The sequence below is a fragment of the Equus quagga genome, unplaced genomic scaffold (assembly GCF_021613505.1).
Source record: "Equus quagga isolate Etosha38 unplaced genomic scaffold, UCLA_HA_Equagga_1.0 69406_RagTag, whole genome shotgun sequence".
Classification (NCBI taxonomy): domain Eukaryota; kingdom Metazoa; phylum Chordata; class Mammalia; order Perissodactyla; family Equidae; genus Equus; species Equus quagga.
In genome coordinates, this window is record NW_025801410.1 from 16,726 (window position 1) to 37,980 (window position 21,255).

Sequence of the window (21,255 nt, forward strand, 5' to 3'; positions counted from 1 at the left end):
CACTTACCACGTCTCTTCTCAACTTAAAATTTGTTAGCTGATAACTTATGTCACACGATTTGATGGTTATAGAGTAAAAACCTATGGAGATGCTTTTATTTTCATCCAAAAAATCACATACAGATATTAAAGTCACAGGATATCCATTCTCAAGATGCAAAATATATACTCAAAATCATAGACAATCACATGGAAAACCAATAGGCAATATGTATACATATGTGAAAATGGGGTCATTTTAACAAAAGAATGATGTCATAAAGACAAAGCTGAATGGACGAAAGGATGGGAAGACAATCAAGTATGCACAAGATTACTTTAAACAATTTATTTTATTGGTAGATTCTGAAGACTACATTCAAAAAGTTTAAAAAATCACCAATAATCCCAATACACAAATGATAATTTGCTTAATAATTTGGTGTATTTCCTTCCTAGCTTTTTGTTCTATGTCTACCTACACACACACACACACACCCCTAAAATAGATATATAGTACAAATACATATGTATACATGTATATGTGCATATAATTTTATTCATCACAAAATTGCTATATTTCTACCACCCAGAATCACTGATATAATGGTGCATATCCTTCTTCTATGTATTTTTTTTATAATTTAAATCATGTGGTACATTGTTTTGTAATCTGTTTTTTCACATAACAGATTACCATGAACATTTCCCCAAATTCTCACACATAATAAAGAAAATTTTTAAATGGTCCATATTATTCCAACTTATTGATATTAATTTTTAATCAATTGCCTATTATTGGATATTCAATGTCCTTCTATTTTTTGCAATTTAAATAATATTGCTGTTATGGGAGATACTCTGAAAATTAAAAATATGTTATTGCCTCACCATAAAATGATTACTCTTGCTTAAAAGACAAAGAATATTAAATTGTAAGCACTGTTCCAAAGCAAGGTGTGCCTTTTCTGTAAGGGGTTTGCATTTTTGCACTGAAGATGATGATGATTCATGTGTATGATCTCCTGTTTGAGCTCGTTTGTTTCAGGGATCCTGATGACTCATCCTCTCTCACTCTAAGCAATTGTTCTCTGTTTAAGAAATAACCTGCGAGTTTGGCCCAGCTAGGATTAATACTTTATGCTTCATACTGTTCTTTCAAAAGCGTCATACTCTACTCCACAGTGAACATATCTTAACTTTATAAGTGAGCGCTTGTTTGCAACCTCTGCACCTTTCCCACACAATGTTTGGTATAGAATTGGAACATGTTTCTCTCATTATTTCTAACTTGGTTTCCTAAACTCATTCTTAGTTTTTCCTCAGCATAAATACTCTGATAGGCAATGACATTTAAATGCTTTCTAAAAGTTTTCTCACTTCAATACACTCACAGTTTTGCCACTTTTGAATTCTTTGATGTACAATTCTCCACTCATAGCTAAGAATTCTGGATGAAAAATTGAGCACATTTATTACAGGCTTCTGGAATTATACTTTTGTGCCTTTTATTAAGTTAAATGAACATTAAATAATATATGGAATTTCTGACATTCTTTATATTTATAAGGTTACTCCCCAGGATGAACTGATATAATGAGATATAACAAGTAGTGAAATTATCCCATTCTCAAGTATATTCATAGGTTTTATTTCCCGTATGACTTCTCTGATGTTTAATGAGAGTTGACTTCCCACTGAAGGCCTTCCCACAATCCCTGCATTCATAAGGCTTTTCTCCTGTATGAGTTCTGTGATGTACAATGAGAGTTGATTTCACACTGAAGGCTTTCCCACATTCACTACATTTGTACGGTTTTTCTCCTGTATGAATTCTCTGATGTTTAATGAGAGTTGACTTCCTACTGAAGGCTTTCCCGCAGTCACTGCATTCATAAGGTCTCTCTCCTGTATGAATTCTCTGATGTTTAATCAGTGGTGACTTCTCACTGAAGGCTTTTCCACATTCATTGCATTTATAGGGTTTCTCTCCTGTATGAGTTCTCTGATGTACAATAAGGGTTGACTTCTCACCAAAGGCTTTCCCACATCTTCTGCATTCGTAAGGTTTCTCTCCTGTATGAGTTCTATGATGGACAGAGAGGTGTGATTTTCCACTGAAAGTCTTCCCACATATGCTGCATTCATAAGGTTTCTCCCCTGTGTGAATTCTCTGATGAACAGAGAGGTGTGACTTTCCCCTGAAGCTTTTTCCACATTTACTGCACTCATAAGGTTTCTCTTTTATATGAATTCTCTGCTGCTTAATGGCAGTGGGCTTCTCATCAAAGGCTTTCTCATGTTTACTGCATTCAGGTTTCTCACCTGTAGAAGTCTTCTGATGCATAAAGCTGGACTTACCACATTTGATACCCTCATAAAATGCTTGTCTGATATGTGTTTTTTCATGTCTAACAAGGTGATATGAACTCTTAAAGGCTTTTGCACATTCACCACATACAAATGGTTTCTCTCCTGTGTGAGTTCGCTGATGTTTAATCAGAGTTGACTTCTGGATAAAGGTTTTCCCGCATTCACTGCATTCATAGGGCTTCTCCCCTGTATGAGTTCTCTGGTGTGCAATGAGGGTTGACTTCTGACTGAAGGCTTTTGCACATTCACAGCATTCATAGGGTTTCTCTCCTGTGTGAGTTCTCTGATGTACAACGAGGTTAGCTTTCTGGATAAACACTTTTCCACATTCAGAACATTCATAGAGTTTCTCCCCAGTTTGAATTCTCCGACTTTTATTAAGGCTTTGCTTATGGTGGAGGGCTTTTCCACGTTGATTAGGCTCAAAGAAGGTCTCTCCAGGTTGAGCTTTATCAAGATTAGAATGGAAGCATAATTTCCAATAGGCCTTACATTCATCATCTTTCTTTCTTACGTAGCTTCTGTTTTGACTAAGAAAGTTTAAATTATGTTTTGAACTCCTTCCCCATGAATAATATTTAGGGAGTCGTTGTCTTATAGAAACAAAGTCTGGGCTCGGATAAATGATTTTTCTGCATGTTCTAAATTCTTGGCCACGTTCATCCTTCACTGTTTCCTTGTGTATGAATGCAGTTTGCCACAAAGGCTTGTCTTGGCTTTCCTTGTGGTTATGTATCTGGTCATCAACTTGCCAGAATTCTAGGGGGGAAAAGGCAATGAATCATCAACCTTGTAAATATTTCTCCTATAATGTTATGGGACAAAATTAATTCACAAATGCCCTACTGTGAACTCCTATCAATAGGACTTGAGCTTATGTGGATGGATTATCTCCATGCCTCCCCCTCCTCTGAGTGCAAATACAAAGACATGGTGGCCCATATTTAACAAAAATAATTTAATACAGTCAAGTTCAAAACCAAGAAAAGAAATTTATTAGGTGTCAAAAGTGAAGTGGGAATTTAAAGTGATGGGGTGAACAGAAACTGAAGCTCGATGATTTGCAGCGGAATCCAGACCACAGGGCACAAATGTTCAGAAAACTGGAATGTAATTTCCACTTAAAGTTGGAATTACAAGCGGCTTCCATGCTTGTTAAAGAAGAGCTTTAGAAAGACTTCCCACTGGTCAAGGAAATTGGAAAGAAAGATATTATACAGAAGAGATCAAAAGCCTAGTTCTGAAACTCAAGCCACATGATATAAGTATCATACAGAGCCCACGTGCAGAAAAATTAACATAAAAATTGGTCCTGTTATTAGTAGGTTCCTAGCAGTGGCAAACTTTCCAGAAGACATATTCTTATGTTTTTATAGCTTAGGGCTCATAGAATTTCTATGGAAAACCAGCTCTCACTAAAGAGTTCACAGGAAAAAAATAAAAACCTCACAAGAAAATGAACCATCATGAGAGAGAATTAGCAGATACATTTAAAGATACTCCCATTCCTAGAACTGTAGCTAATAGAACAATCTGGACTCTAAAATAAATATATTTCCAATACTCAAAGAAATAGGGTAAGCACTAGACTGTGGGAGGAAAAAAAACCCAGGAAAATCTGAAAAAAGAAACAAATATAAATATAAAAGAATATATACCCATTATTTTTTTTTTAAAACTCTAAATAGAGAGGCTGAACAGTAGACTAGTCACAGATAAAGACAGATTTAATGAATTAGATGACAGATCTTGGGAAATCACCCAGAAGGTGGCAAGCATAAAGAGCTAACAAAATGGAAATAGGGTAAGAGAAATAGAGAAATGATAAGTTCCAACATAGGTTTAATAGGAAATCCAAATGGAAAGAACAGAGAAAAAGGGAGAGGAGCAATATGCCAGGAAAAGGTTAAAAGAGCAACCCCGAAACTGCTATCCTTAGAAAGGCCAGCTTGCAAGTCTGGCCCTTGGCTGACATCTGGGAATTTGGAGTTCAGAAATGTCCTCACCATTCCCTAAGTGATAAGGTTGCTTGTACAAACAATGTGATTTATATGGAACATTTCCTTTCCTTCCGGGAGCCTGGAATTTTGGTATGTGCCAGGCAGAGTTTGTGTATATGGCCAGCCTCCAATAAAAACTGAGGGCACTGAGTCTCTAATGGGCTTCCCTGGGCATAAACATCATACATGTATTGCTGGATTTTCACTGCTAGGAGAAGTGTGCCCTGTGTGACCCTAGTTGAGAGGGAAAGAGAATACGAAATCCTGTATGTGGATTCCTCCAGACTCTGCTAGTGTCTTTTTCCCTTATGATCCAGCTGTATATCCTTACTACATCACTGTAATAAATTGTAGCTATAACTACAACTATATGCCAAGTCCCGTGAGTCCTTCTTGAGAATCTCTGAATGTGGTGGTGGTCTTGGGGACCCCAAATCTAGGCAATATTTGACAGTGACTGGTAGTTTTCTAGAATGGAAGAAATTCATGCATCCTACCATTGTATGCCAAGAGTCCTGAGTGTGGTAAAGAAAAGCAAATCTGTACTTAAGACACAGTTCAGTGCAGCAACCACAAGACTTTAAAGTCAGAAAGTAAGTATTAAAACCTACTGTGGAGAAATTTTAAAAATCACCTATAAAGAAACAATTAGATTAACATCAGACTTCATCAGCAAAAAAAAGAAGCCAAAGATTAAAGAATATTTTCAAAGTCTTGGGAGAAGCTGTCATCTTAGAACTCTATCCCCAGCTAAGTTGTGATAAAGAACGATAACAAAACAAAGACGTTTTTGGACAAGAAAAGACAGAGAATTTGCTACACACAAAGCCTGGTTAAGCATAATGCTTGGTACTTGAATTTTTCAGGTGGAAAATAACCAAAGGAGAAAAAGGTGGGGGTGAGAGTAAAGAAATGTAGCAAAGGCAGGAAAAAAGAAGTAAAGAAAAAACAATATATAGAAAATACAACAAAAGAAGAAATACTAATATAGTCACAGCACAATAAATATATATTTATCCTATTAATTAATGGCCAGCCATATTAAATTGCACTTAAAAAATCAGCTCTATGTTTTCAAGAGACGATTAGAGAAAAAAGAAATATTGAAAATAAAATTATGGAAAGAGACATATCTGGCACTTAATAATCAAAAGAAAATTAGTAAAACAATGCTTATATTATACAAAACAGAATAAACGATGCCAAAAGCAAATAAGGACAGAATATGAGAATATTATAAAGCGATTTCAGTTACACAGATACAAAACTCCTAAACATACAAGGCAAATTGATTTCATTTATGAGAGAAAAGGTTATACATCTAGCAATGTTGAAAATGTACACACCCTGCTACGTATTCCACGCAGTTATACCATAGAGAAATTCTGCAAATGGGAACCAGGAACATGCCCAAGAATGGCAACAAATTTGAGAAACAACCAAATGCCCACCAATAGGCTATGGATTAACAGACTGTGATACTCAGATGTTGGAATGCTATACAGGAGTTAAAATGAATAAACTAAATCTAACCTATCAGCATAGGTAAAGTTCAAAGGGCAACACTGAATACAAAAAGGCAAGTTGTAGAAAGACTCCTTTAGTTTAAGAGCACTAATCTGGTAAATTTACTTAATGAATGCTATATTGATTACAGATACAAATATGTGTAGTAAAAGTATAAAAACATGGATTAGAAGGATACTCACCAAATTCTTGATATTGTTTGCCTGGGGAGGTAATGAGGGGAGGAGGACTCAGGAGGGGGAAGAGGAGCTTCAATTTTATTTGTAAACCTCCATTTCTTTTATTTAAAAAAAAAACACTACAAATGGCAAAATGTTAACATTTGCTAATTCTGGGAGGTAAGTACAAGGCTATTTGTTATAATGATTATTTTCTGTACTTGCTGCAGTTTTAAGAGAAATGCTTTAAGGCAGGACTTCTGGAACGATGGAGGGAGGATCCTGGTAAATCCTCTCCCCCATAAAAGCAATGAAAATACTGGCAAAATTATCAAAATCCATCATTTCAGGACTTTGGAAATTAACCAAAAGCATATAACAAATTAAGAAGCATTTATTCAAGAACCAGTGAACCTCAGTAAGAACAACCAAGTCTGTGGTATTGGGGGCTACTCAACCCCCCTACCCCAAACCCCTGGCTCCCCAACTCCATGGTCTGTGAGCAGTGAAAACTGGCAGCCTCACAGCAACCCGAGGGGGCTCCACCAAAAGCCCCATCCCCAGAGGGCTGTCACGATTTGACCTGACTTGGAGCTCAGCTCCAAGAAAAAAGGGACGCTAGATGGTAACTCCAATCCACGGGAAGAAATAAAGAGCCCCGGTAAAGGTGAGGGGTAGGACAGTGCTAACAGCAGGCCTGGCTCCTGGCTGAAGTCTGGGAACTCGGCTTTGGAAAGTGCCCTCTGTTGATAAGACTCTTACTTGCCAGGGGCACTGAACCCATTTTTCTTCTGGGAGTCTAACACCTGACCATTAGAGGCTGATGAGTTTCTGGCCTGATGTGCCTACTTTTAGTGGGTTAATTTGGAATCTCCCACACACAAAGTGAAAGGCGATTTTTAAAAGCCTTGCTTGCCACTTGGGCTTGAATTGCAGCTGCCTAGCCTTGCAGCGTCTTGGCTTTGCATGAGAAAGGAGCAACTATCCCTGCGGGGATTTATCTCCTACCAAGTGCCAGCACTACTGGTGAAAATGATCCCTTATGAAGGCATAGAGAGAAACGTCAGAGAGTATGAGATAAAGGGAAAAAATCCTATAAGCTACGGACAGAAAAAAGTTGATACCAAGTATCAATATTCAGAATAGATTCAGAGTTCTCAAAAGGAACACTGAAAATTAGAAGATGATGGAGCAATGCCTTCAAAAGTCCATCTTAGAACTCTACCCCAAGCGCAACTCTCCATCTAGGAGGAGGATATAACACTCTTAGATACTGAAAAATCTCAAAAAACTTGCCTCCCATGGACCTACATTCTTTCTTAGTTAAATACTGGAAGAATGTGCTCCAATGAAATGTGGAAGAAGGCATGGCAGAAAGCAAATGGGGAACCCAACAATGCAGAAAGTGGAGGGAATCTCCAGAATGATGGCGAAGAGAGATGTCAGAATGGCGACTGCACACGCAGGAATGAGAATAATCCACCCAGAAGGGAGCGGGTCAGATGGCTCCAGACAAACTTAGGGGTATGACGTTGACGGAACACTTGATAGCTCTGGAAGCACTCAGAGTCACTCCAGACAACTGGTCATGGAGTGTGTAAGCTGAACTGGTGATAAGTACAGAGAAGAAGCAGCAAATGAAAGAAAGAAGACAATTTTCAACCAAAGGAAACAAAAGGTTATGCAGGAAAGGTAAATTAATCATAAATTACTACACGGCTCAGCTGTGCATAGTGGTTATATAGTCATTATGTTGTAAACAACAGTACCAATATTGGGAACACGAGGGAACAAGACGTCTTCCTGTGTGTGTGTGTGTGTGTGTGTGTGTGTGTATGAGTGAGCAGCAGAAGCAATGAAGTGAGCTAAATCTTAATCTTCCACAACAGAAAATTCTAAAGAATTTTTATAAGATATATGTAAATTACAAAGAATACTGATACCAAGAAATATCTGCATATCCACCACTCACTAAAAAACAAATTATTGTTACCGTTGAAGTTCTTCATGTGCCCATTTCATTCTTTCTTCTCAGATAATCACAATCCTGAATTTTATGTTTATCATGCCCTTGACTTTCTTCATAGTTTTACCACATTTATTTTATTTTTTAAACCTTGACCATGATTTATTTTGATAAAAATGAAACCTATTTTTTTAATTAAAAGAGAATACTGCCTTAGGTCAATAAATCTGAAATCTCAGATGAAACATAATTGTCTAGAAAAATGACTAGACAGAAGATACAGAAAATGTGAATTAATCAGTAATTATTTTTAAAATTACAAAATTCACTCTGTAATCAAAAGTCTTACCTAAAAAAGGGCATCTTATGCAGATGTTTGTGTAGATGATCGCTATCAAACTCTCAAGAACAGGTATACTTCAGCCAATACAGTTTCAGAAACCAGGAAAAGAAGGAAAAGTACTCAGTCTGTATTTTGCAGCTAGTATAACCCTGGATTCCAGAATAAGGGGACAGTACAAGAAAAGAAAATCTAAGCTCTGTCGCACTTCTGAACATTAATGCAAAATTCTTAAATATGAGTAAACTAAAGTCAATTAATTAAAAAAATGCCTCAACTGAGTTTAGAGCAGTTCAATATCAGAAAATCTATTAATATAACCTACCACATGAACAGATTAAAGGAGAAAAAATTATCTTCTCAATAGATACAGGAAAAAAGCATTCACAAAAATACAACTCATTCATGATTTTGTAAGCAGTCTTAGCAAACTAGGAATATAAAAGAAGCTTTCGATGAAAGGTATCTTTCAAAACACCACAGCAAATATACTCCACAGTGAATGTTTTAGAAGTTACATCATCTCTCTGTGCCTGCTTTCTCATCTATAAAATGAGGATAAGAACTAGCCTACTTTACAGGGTCATTCGGAGGATTCAACTCTGTAATATGTACAAAGCATACAGAAGTGTGCATTCGTGGCACATTGCAAGCACTGAAATACTGCCTATCATTATATTACTATCATTGTCCTCATCATTATTTCCATTAAAACCAGAAACAAACAAGGAATTCACTACCACGGCATCTATTACACAGTGTACTACGGGTCCTGACTAACACAATGAGAGAAGAAAAAGAAATAAAATGTATAATTGGAAAAGAAAAGATAAAATTGTTTTTATAAAGATAATTGTTTACATAGAAGACCCAAGAGACTCTAAAAACTATTAGTATTAATAAAAGTGTTTAGAAAGGTTTCTGTATTCAAGTTGAATATATAAATATCACTGGCGTTCTCATACATGAGTATTAACCAATTAGAAAATGTAATAAGAGATCCTAATCACAATTGTGATAATAACTAAGAGGTATCCATCAATAAATTTAACAAAAGTGTGGAAGCTCTTCCTGAAGATAAGTTCAAAACATTACTAAATGGCAGAGAAGAAGAGCTGAACAAGAGTTCATTGATAGGAAAGTTCAATAGTGTAAAGACGCCAGTCCCTACTCTACTCCCAACTCATCTCCAAACACAGTGCAACCGTAACTGAATCCTAAACAGGGCTTTCCACGGAACTTGACAAACTAATGCTAAAATTTCTATCTAGAAGACCAAAGAGCCAAAAGAGATAGGGGGTTTCATCGTCCCAGCTATTAACAATAAGAAAGGCCTAACAGTTGACATTTATATAGCATTCACTAAGTGTCAGGCACTGTTTTAAGTGCTTTACATATTTTAACTCATTAGAATAAAATCATAAAAACATGATAATGGCAAAGGGACAAACAGACCAATGGAACAAAATAGAGAGCCTAGGAATAGGCCCACACGTAATGGAACTTGACCTTTGGCTGAAGGGGTGTCACACACAGCTGTGGAAAGGGTTCACCACGTGGCACGGTACAAGTGGATGCCCACGTGGGGAAAAAGGGGAACTAATAGTTCCCTTCCTCATGAGTTATAAAAAAATAAATCCCACGCAGATTTTAAGAAAGTAAAAACAAAATTTTAAATTTTTCGGAGAAAATTATATGACAACATCTTTATGAGCTCAGCCAGAAAAAGAATGACTTAAAATTACACAAAAAGCACAAACTAAAAAGTTGATAAATCTGATTACATTATAATTAAAACTTCTATTCCACCATCAATAACTAAGACTAAGAAAAGATACTGGCTACACGTAAAACTGAAATCTAGAATACATATAAAGAATCCATATAAATCAATAAAGAAAGACAAACATCCCAACAAAAACATGAATAAAAGATATGAACAGGCAAGCCACAGAAGAGGAAATCCAGTCAATACTGTATGAAATGATAAATACCTTTACCAGTAACTGGGGAAATAAAAATTATGTAACATACCAATTCACACTTACCAGATTACCAAAATATAAAGGGTGGGCCCATACCACAATTCTACAGAGAAAGAGAGAACACTGCCATCATGGCAGAAAGTTCTATTGGGCAATGCTGGTCTAAATCCTGCACTGTCTGTACCAGTAGTTTGGCCACATAAGGTTACAGAGCTTTGCATTTTAACATCAATGCTTTGTGTTCAAAAGCTGAAGTTTCAGACATTTCAGGAAGCTGTATCTGCCCCTCAGCTGCAAGCCATGCTCTTAGGGAATTGGTTTACCATGCTATTAAAATCCATGTACAGCACGGTGTCGACAGTTAATAATACTGTATTGCATATTTGAAAGTTGCCAAGAGAGTAAATCTTCAAAGTTCTCATCATAAGAAGGAAAATAAATTTAAAAACCCCCACTCTTTTTGTTTCAAAGCCTGTTATAAAATACTACCAAGTGCTTCCCCAGTCCAGAGACCTTTGCAGTACTTAAAAAGAGTAGATCAAAACCACTTAATGTCCCTTGGCAGTAACATATACCTTAAAAGTATAAGAGCTTTAAGGTTAAAGAAGCTGAGGAAGAAAATTTCTTCAGAGAGAGCTGTTGGAAAGCTGTGGCATTTTCTGTCTCCAACAACAGGGGAGAGAGGAGTATGTTCACCTTACCCATAATCTAGTAAGAAGGATTCAAGGAGACAGGTTGCTTGATATTCCACTAGAGTTTGGGGGATACAGAGGACTTGGCACCTGATTTGCACCTAGAAAAAGTCTACAGGTAACAGGTGGACTGAGGCAGTCTGTGGCAGCAGAGGGGGTTGCATAGAGGGTGAAGAGATCAAGGTGCAGGTCCAACCACACACATACACACACACACACACTCCTCCACAAGCCAGATGCGGACCCTCTGGACATGCACAGGGCTCGGTTACTTGGAAAGAGGGCTTTCTGCTAGTATTAAGGTGACCTCAGCAAAAAAGAGATTGGAGCTGTAATATGGGGCTGGAGGGTGGGGTTGGGGAGGAGATATGTTAAATAACTTGTTGGAAAAGAGGCAGTGCCTCTATTGAAGAAACTGTAGTCAGGGGCCCTAGCTGGGGCATCTCTAACTAACCGAAGAAGTGCCAAGGACAGGAAGAATCAGTCTTTGGGATCTGCCACATGCAGAGGGCACCAATATCAGATGACACCTTTATCAGTTAGGTCAAACTACTTTTGTCCTTTGTATCTCCTTCCCTCCACGCTTGCTTCACCAAGGAGCTAGAGATGTCCTAGTTGTTGAGTGGGGGACTGGCGGGAGGGAGAAGAGCTAGCTAGGAGGGTAAAGGGAAAAAAGCTGAGCAGGCTTCCCTTGCTACTAAAAAGTTCCAGCCTGAAACACTGAAGCAGACATTAGCTGGAGGCGAGATTTCCTTTTGAATGAAGTTCATAGTTTTCACTACCATATGTGATTAGACTTTTTTTTTTTAATTCAAATGAGACTACCACTGACCCTTAGAAATTCAAAGCATAATAAGGGAATATTATGAACAACTTTATGCCAACAAATTTGACAACTTAGGTAAAACCAACGAACCCCTTGAAAGACACAAATTACTAAAGCTCACTCAAGAAACAGATAATCTGAGTAACCCAATATATATTAAAGAAATTGAAATTGTAGTTTAACGCCTTCCGATAAACAAAATTCCAGGCCCAGAAGACCTTACCGGGGAATTCTATCAAACATTTAAGGAAGGAATAATACCAATTCTACACAAATTCTTCCAAAGAACTGAAAGAGGGGAGGGAATACTTCCCAACTCATCTGTGACTTCATTATCTTGATGGTGGTGATGGATTCATGGGTGCGTACATGTCAAAACTTATCAAATTATGCACTACAAATATGCACAATTTCTTGTATGTCAATTACACCATAATAAAGGGGTTAAAACAGCTAAATCAGTACTTAGAGATAGCCATAGAATTTCCAATGCTTATATTAGAAAAGGAAGCTATCAAATCAATGATCTACACTTCCACCTTATGAAACTAGGAAAAGAGCAAATTAAATTCAAACTAGCAGGGGCCGGCCCTGTGGCCGAGTGGTTAGGTTCATGTGCTCTGCTTCGGCGGCCCAGGGTTTTGCCAGTTTGGATCCTGGGCGTGGACGTGGCGCTGCTCATCAGGCCATGCTGAGGCGGTGTCCCACGTGCCACAGCTGGAGGGACCCACAACTAAAAGTGTACAACTATGTACTGGGGGGCTTTGGGGAGAAAAAGAAAAAATTTTTTAAAATCTTAAAAAAAAATTCAAACTAGCAGAAGGACAGAAATAATAAAGATAAAAACAAGAACAAATGAAAAAAGAAAAAGAACAAATGAAATCAAGGTTTTCATTGCTGGCCACAATGGAGTACGTGTACTATAGCCTCTCTCTCCTACTGATTATTACAACTCAAAACTCTCAACAAAATGTATAAAGCAACCACTTGAGGACTCTGACAAGTAAACAAAAGCAGGCAGACTCTGAAGGTGAGTCAAAGAGTGGAGAAGCACTTCATCCACCAGTGAGTTTCCTTTTTGTCCCCCCTCTTTTTTTGTAAGACTTTGTCCCAAAGGCCTAGAACCTCCACAAGTCCTGAGCTCATCCAAGGGCTGTGCATGCAAAGGAAAGCAAAGCTTTATGCCAAAGCTTTAAGAACTAAATTAAACTAAGATTTAGACCATAGCTCACGTCTGAGACTAACACCTGAGTGACAAATGCATGAGAAAGACCCAAAGCAGGACAGCAACGGCTTTGAAAACTGCACAAAGACTTAAACCACCACTCAAGTCTCAAACTAACCCCTGAGTGGTGCACACAAAAGCAGAGCCAAAGGAGCACAACAAAGGCTGTGCAAACTGAACTGACTGGAACCAACACCCCCAGAAGGTGAGACAGAACTAGTGGTCTGAATCTAACCAGGTTTATTACCTGATAAACATTTAAAAAACAAAACAACACAACCACCACTATCTAGGGTAGAATCCAAAATCATTCAACATAACAAACCACCAGCAAAATGTGACCAATTCCCAAGGGAAAAGAAATCAACAGATGTCATTCCTGAGATCACCCAGATGCTGGAAATATCAAAGACATATAAGTAGCTATTATAACTAAAACTCTATGAGGTAAAGGCAAACACACTTGAAACAAATGGATAAAGAGAAGTCCTCAACACAGCTATAGAAACTGCAAAGAAAATTTGAAATTTTAGAAGTGAAAAACACAATATATAAAATTTTTTTAAAAAGCCAACTCATGAAATGGACTTAACAGTAGAATAGAGTTGACAGAGGCAAGAGTAATGAACCTGGAGTTAGACTGACAGAAACGATCCAAGCTGCCAACCTGAAGAATAGAGAAAAAGATTAGAGGGAAAAAAGAAAGAAAAATACAATCAGGGACCTGTAGGACAATATCAAAAGGTCCAACATTCATGTCATGAAGTCCTCAAAGGAGAAGAAAAAGAGACTAGTGCAGAAAAAAAGGTTTGAAGAAATAATGCCCCAAAACTTCTCAAATTTGGAAAAAGACATAAATTTACAGATTCAAGAAGCTCACTACACCAGAAACAATATAAACTCAAAGAAATACCCAGAAACATTACAATCAAATGACTGGAAAACAAAGTTAAAGAAAACACCTTGAACACCACCAGCGGGGGGAAAAAAGGCACGTTGCACAATGATTTAAATGACTGTGAAGTTCTCATCAGAAACAATGGAGGCCAGAAAACAATGGAACATCTTAAAAATACTAAAGAAGAAATGTCAACCCAGAATTCTCTATCAAGCAAATACCCTTCAAGAATGAAGACAAATTTTAAAAAATTCTCAGAATGAAAACAAAGAGATTTTGTCACTAGCAAACCTGTTCTAAGACAAATGATACAGGATCTTCTCCACGGTGAAAGGAAATGATATCAGAGGGAAGCATGGAACTTTAGGAATGAATAAAGAGCAACAGAAATGGTAAGATATCTGGGTAAATATAATAGACTGTTTTTCTCCTTTTGAATTCTTTAAGATATGTATGATAGTTGAAAGCAAAAATTATAACATTGGGGATTTAAAATGTATGTGGATGTAATACATTTGAAAACCATAACATAAAGGAGAGAAGGTAAAGGGATCTATATTGTTCTAAAGCTTCTACATGTTACTTAAGCGTTAAAATATAACTCTAAGTAGAATGTAAAAGGTTAAGTATGTATATCTTAATCCCTAGAGCAACCACTAAATTAAAAAATAAATAAGGGGAAGGCCCCTTTGGCCGAGTGGTTAAGTTCGCCCGCCCCGCATCAGCGGCCCAGGGTTTCACTGGTTCGGATCCTGGGCACAGACATGGCACCGCTCATCAGGCCATGATGAGGCGGCGTCCCACATGCCACAACTAGAAGGACCCACAACTAGAATATACAACTATGTACTGGGGGGCTGTGGGGAGAAGAAGGAAAAAAAAAGAAGATTGGCAATAGATGTTAGCTCAGGTGCCAATCTTTAAAAATAAATAAATAAATAAGTAAAACAAGGAGATATTGACAAAAATTAAATAAACATGTTTAAAATAGAATACTTAAATTGCAATTGCACTTCCTGTGCAAGACCTGTGCATTCAAAATTATAAAATAGTACTGAGATAAATTTTAAAAGACCTAAATAAAAATGAGAGATACAACATGTTCATGAATTGGAAGACTCAATATTGTTAGGACTTCAACAATCCACAGCTTCCATGCAATCCCAAACAAAATCCCTGTAGGCTATTGTGTAGGAATTGACAAGCTGATTCTAAAATTTATATGAAAACACCAAGGATCTAGAATAGTCAAAAAATTATGAAAAGGAAGAACAAAGTTGGAAGATTCACACTACCTGATTTGAACACTTAATATAGGCTACAGTAATTATGACAGTGCGGTATTGGCCTATAGACCAATGCATATGCAGTCAACTGTTTTCAACAAGGGTGCCAAGGTCAATCAACAGAGAAAAGACAGTCTTTTCAAAAATGCTGCTGGAACAATTGAATATGCATATGTCAAAAAAAAGACACTGACCTTTACTTCACACCAGGTAAAAATACTTATCTCATTATGGGGCATAGGTCTAAATGTAAGAGCTAAAATTAGAAATCTTCTGAAAGAAAACATATGAGAAAATCTTTGTTACCCTGGGTTAGATTGAGAATTGTTATATGGGGCACAAAAAGCATGAACCATAAAAGAAAAACTTGATAAACTGGACTTTATCAAAATTAAAAATGTCTGTTTTTTGAAACACACTGTTAAGATAAAAACAAGCCACAGCTTGGGGGTAAATACTTGGAAAACACATAGCTGATAAGGGACTTGCTTCCAGAATATATAAAGAACTCTCACAATTTAATGACAACAAAAATGGCAAAATATTACAACAAACAGTTCACCAAAGATGTACAGATGGCAAATAAGCACATGAAAAGATCCTCAACATTAGTTACTGGAGAAATGCAAATTAAAATCACAGTGAGATACTCTTACAGCTACTAAAAAGACCACCAATACTAATAATACCAAGTGCTGGGAAGGATGCAAAACACCTGGAACTCTCCTCTGTGGCTGGTGGGCAACCAAAATGGTACAGTCATGTTAAAAATACAGTTTGGTGGTGTCTTGTGAAGTTAAACATACATGTGACCAAGCAGTCCCACTCCAGATATTTACCCAAGAAATATGAAAATATATATCCATACAAAGACCTGAATATGAATGTTCATACCACCTTCTTTCATAACAACCCAATATTGGAAATAATTCGCATGTGCATAAATTGGTCCATGGATAAACAAAATGGAACATTATTCTACTACAAAAAGGAACAAACTGCTGATACATGTCACAACATGAATGACCCTAAAAGCATTAAGGTAAGTGAAAGAAGCAAGACACGTAGGCTACATACTCTAAGATTCATTTATACACCATTCTAGAAAGAAGAAAACTAGAACAAGATCAGATTGGGAAGTGCGGGAGAAGTTGAATTGTAAAGGGGCAGAAGGGGACATTTTAGGGAATGCCAATGCCCAGTATCCTGATTGTGGTGGTGGTTACATGACTATATATTTATAAAAAGTACAGAACTGTACTTAAGAAAAATAAACTCCATGGTATATAAATTATACCTCAATAAATCTCACTTTAAAATAAATATATAATGACAATACATGGAAAAAACATAGGTGAATTATGTTACCACATACAACCCAATATCATATTGTGCTATTTATGCATTTCTTTTTATCAAACTACCTATTAAGCATTAAGGATAGACAAAACACTAACAAATACTGAATTCGAGTTAATAATATGCCTGTGGAGGTATTCGAGCTAATGATATGCCCGTAGGGGTGAAGTACTGATCTCTGCAACTTACTTTGAAAGGCAAGACACATAAAAAATAAAGTGTACTGATGGAAGGAGAGAAGAATTGCTTGGCAGATAGATATGAGGTAAGGCAAATATAGCTAAACCTAGGTGGTGGTATTATATGGGTGCTCAAACTACAATTCTTTCACTTGTTTCATGTGAAAATTTTCATAATAAAACGTTGGAGAAAAAAGAAGCTGGATAGAGAACCACAAAGTAAACCTAAAGTAAGTAGAAAAAATAAAAAGGAAATAAAAGTAAAAGGAGAAATCAACAAAACAGAAAACAAATGATAGAGAAAATTAACAGAGGTAAAAGTTCTTTCTGTGAAAAGCTCAATCAACTTCAAAGTTTGAACTACTACATGGGCTTGGACCATTTTTATTACTACAATGAGACAACTGTTTTTTTTTTTAAAGATTGGCACCTGGGCTAACAACTGTTGCCAATCTTTTTTTTTTTCTGCTTTATCTCCCCAACCCCCCCTGTACATAGTTGTATATCTTAGTTGCAGGTCCTTCTAGTTGTGGGATGTGGGACGCCGCCTCAACGTGGCCTGATGAGCGGTGCCATGTCCGCGCCCAGGATCTGAACCCTGGGCCCCCGCAGCAGAGCGCCTGAACTTAACCACTCAGCCACAGAGCCGGCCCCAACAATGAGACTACTTTTGAGACTAACAGTTCCTAGAAGATTTTTATTATCTCAGAACCACCAGAGAATTTATAGGAACTGTCAGAGATTTCACCCGGGGCCAGAGGAACATACAGTTCTGGAAGTAGCTTGAAGTATGGAGGAGGGGGAAGAGAATCAATTGTCAGTAGCGAGTCCACGTGCTCCTGTCCCCATCACACCAGATCCCGCGCTCCTGGGTGACAGCCTTGTCATGTCTCCCCGGGCCTTTGAACCCCTCTTAGGGGATATTTAAAGCAGTGGATCTGAACTAGACATGGGCATCAGAACTATCTGGAGTGTTACTCAAAATGCACATAACCAGTCCATCTCAGGCTTTCTGAAACAGTTACTAGAGTGTGGGGTCTACTCGTGAGTATCCTGACGTTCCTTCCACAGGTCACTAAGTGATACACCTCTGGTTAACAACTGTGCCTTAAACAATATTCCGTATCACTAATAACTACAATAAAATAGTGACACCATTTCTTAAGAGCTCCCTGTATGCCAAGCACCCTTTTAGTTGCTTTACACTTGTCAACTCATTAAATTCTGACAATCCTGGACATTCTAGCATCAGTCCCATTCTACAAACAGGAGAGAGAGGCTAAGTCATGTGTGCAGAGTGACACTAGTGAGTGAAGAAGCCAGAATCTAAATCCAGGCCATGAGCTCCACAGACCAAGCTCTTAACCACTGGACTCTGGATAACTAACAAACCTCCTCCCTCTGCCCTCGTCACATCCAATCAAATCATTAATTATCGGATGTCGTCCACCAGCCCCACACCTGCGTAAGTAAGAAGAAGATGCAGACTCTTGTCTCTAGGGGTTTGTGTTCCAGGCAGAGAAATAAGCCACAGGCACTTAGATGGGTTTAATTAAAGAAAGTTACCAAATAGAATGCAAAAACGGAAGTTCAGCTACATTATTTAATGCTACACATGTAACCAATAAGGAAGCTAAAAGTAAGAATTTAACAAACATTGTGAAGAGCTGGGGAGCAGAAGAGCAAAGTGTAATTGAGCTGAATCTGTATTTTTCCTAGAGGAAAGATAAAAGTGAAAACGCCAGATTGCAGGCATGAAGGTATTCCCTGGACCCATGGAGGCGGTCATCCAGAAGAATGAAAAACAGAAAGCTTGAGAAGAGGCAGCCCTGGGAGGTGACTGGGGATGCACTAAGACTATCTGTATCCTGTACAGCTATGCACTCTGAGACCCAACATGTGCCTGCACTACTTTTAACACAAGGCAGTTTTTAATGAAAGGGAACTGTGACTCAAGACGGTGGACTGTGCCTCTGAGTTTGTTTTTCCCCCCTTCCAGGATACCACTGAAATGAGAATGAGACTCATAGGCATTACGATTCCTGGAAACACTGGAAGTAGGAAAAAGTGTGCCATGAGCAGACCAGAAATCCTGATGAATCTCCACAAGGTGGCAGATGTGGGATTTAGCATGCAGTAAAGAGGAAACTGTAGCCCACAACGTCCCTGGGAGAAGCAACAGAGGCTGTGCGCACGCCAGCACAGGGAGGCTCTGAGAGTCAGAGACAGAGAGAGAGTGCATCTGCCAAGAAGGAGTGGGCTCTGAGGAAGCCATGCGGGAGTCACCTGGGATGAGCTGGGCCAGTGTCTGAGTACAGCTAGAGCTCTGAAATTAAGCTCTAAACGGCTGATGAAAAGCAGATTCAGATTCAGAAAATCTGAGGTGGACACCAAGAGTCTGCATTTCTAATAGAGCCTGGGAGATGCCCAGGCTGCTGGTCCACGGGCCAGCCTGACCCAGTCACAGCGTTCTTCAGGACGGGCCTGTGGAGTGGCCATTGTGAATGGGAGAGAAAAAGAGGAAGACCAACATCTGAAGAGTTTCTGGATCCCTGTCAGGGGCCCAGAGTTAAGGGAAAAAGCAGCTCTGCCCCGGACTGAGACAGTGCTCACAGAAGCATGCCACTGTGGGAGCAACGTCCTCTCAAGTTTCTTTCTTTTTTCAATAAACAAAGATAATACAAAAGACAATATAGTTGAGTGGGAGGGAAGTATTGATAAGAGGAGGAATCTGACAACAGGTGGTATCAAGTCAGACTGGAAGAGTCTGAGGAAATAAGAAGAACAAACAGACCTGTGTGAAGGGTGACACTGTTCAGCCACAACATGAGGGCAGGCAGGGACATGGTGGGTACCTGGCCTGGTACACGTGAAAGCCACTAGCAAAGCCTTTTTGTCCATACCCACTCCAATAAACCAGGTAGGAGAAGTTCCCTGAGACTGAAGAAAAGACTCCACATTTCAGCCTTAAAGGGCCCCCAGTATGCCAAATAAACAGGAACCATCTCACCTCCACCCACATCTCTCCTGATGAAAACGCAAATGCGCAAGTAAGGGGGGAAACCCCAAAAGCTTCCAGAAGGCAGGGAGAGGAGGAAGGGGAAAAGGCTCAGCACTTCTCAGTAGCCACCCAGGATGCTGGAACGTAGAGACAGGATCTAAAGAAGAGCAGTGGCTGCCCTCTGTCTGCACCCCAAGCAAGAACAAGGGGGCTGGAGAAGGGTGGCAGGTGGGGGCATCGTGTGGCTATTACAGCAGCTCATTCCATCAGACCCAAGATGTGTCCCCAAGTCTGGGGACTCTGAGAAGAGCTCCTGGGGGCGCCCCCGAGGCCACGCTCTCACTGACCTACTAGGTCCCCCTTGCCCTGGCCTGAATGGCCCGGCATGTGCTCACCTGGACAGCTCTGCATTGGGGTTTCTCTGCCTGCCATCCCAGCCTCTTCTCCTTGTCCCAACCTGAAGATCACATCTGGTTTGGCCATTAGGTACCCTGTGGATGGGAAAATGACACAGGACTTCGTGATTGATGCCAGAGGCATTCCAGAACCGAGGCCCACCCTTGCAGGCTGAAGGTGGTCCAGCCTCGGTGACTGCCCCACAAGCACAGCTGTTTGCCCCTCAAAGCAGAACATTCACAGAGAAGATGAGAGCACAAACAACCTGTGCGGGGTGCCAACGGGATTATGAATCCCTGACAGTGAGCCCTAGGCCCAAGCTCATTTAGGGCTTCAGAGGCCCCTGAGCCTGCAGCCATGAGAGACGGAGACACGAGTGGGAGCATTCTAGTCACGCCATGGAGCAGTCCCTCACCCACGGAGACCAGGTGGCTGTAGTTCTCCAGCATGACATCCCTGTAGAGGTTCTTCTGAGCACCGTCCAGTTGCTGCCACTCCTCCAGGGTGAAGTCCACAAACACGTCCTTGAAGGTCAAGCATTCCTGCAACAGCACATTGCTCTTTAGCTCAGTGATCGGCTAGCGGACAGGCAGACCTTTTCAAGTTCGTCAAGTGCCTCCTCCGTGCCCATCCTAAGTCCTTCACGTGTAGTAAGGATTTTGATCCTCCCCACCACCCAGGAGAAGCCTGACAGATGAGGACAGTGAGGCACCCAGAGTGTAAAGTCACTCGCCCAGGGTCGCACAGCTAGGAATTGGGGATTAAAATCCACTTGGTCTGGTTTCCACACACACATTCTTCAATACTACACTGCATTGCCTTTCTCTCTAGAATTGTTCTTGAGCTGCTCACCGTCCACAATTTGACACGGTATAATATATAGGGTGTTTATGTAGCTAAAATTATTTTAAACTTTATAGGAAAACAGATTGGGTGTTAGAAATATCTTTCCCTGGAAATCATTCATTCGACACACACTTATTGAACAGAGACCAAGCTGGCAAGTCCAGAGGATATAAACATTAATAAAAACAAACACAGCTCCTGAACTGAAGGAGCTTCAGT

The 21,255-nt window shown here is 39.2% G+C and overlaps 1 protein-coding gene across 1 annotated transcript; it reads right to left on the reverse strand.

Moving 5' to 3' along the window:
• Nucleotides 1-313: 313 nt before the first annotated feature.
• On the reverse strand, nt 314-20,768 carry ZNF674 (zinc finger protein 674; the record flags this gene model as incomplete). Its single annotated transcript, XM_046651327.1, has 3 exons — nt 314-3,111; nt 20,190-20,285; nt 20,606-20,768. Coding segments are annotated over 3 exons (1,761 nt in total), but the record flags the coding sequence as incomplete, so codon positions are not given.
• Nucleotides 20,769-21,255: the final 487 nt, after the last annotated feature.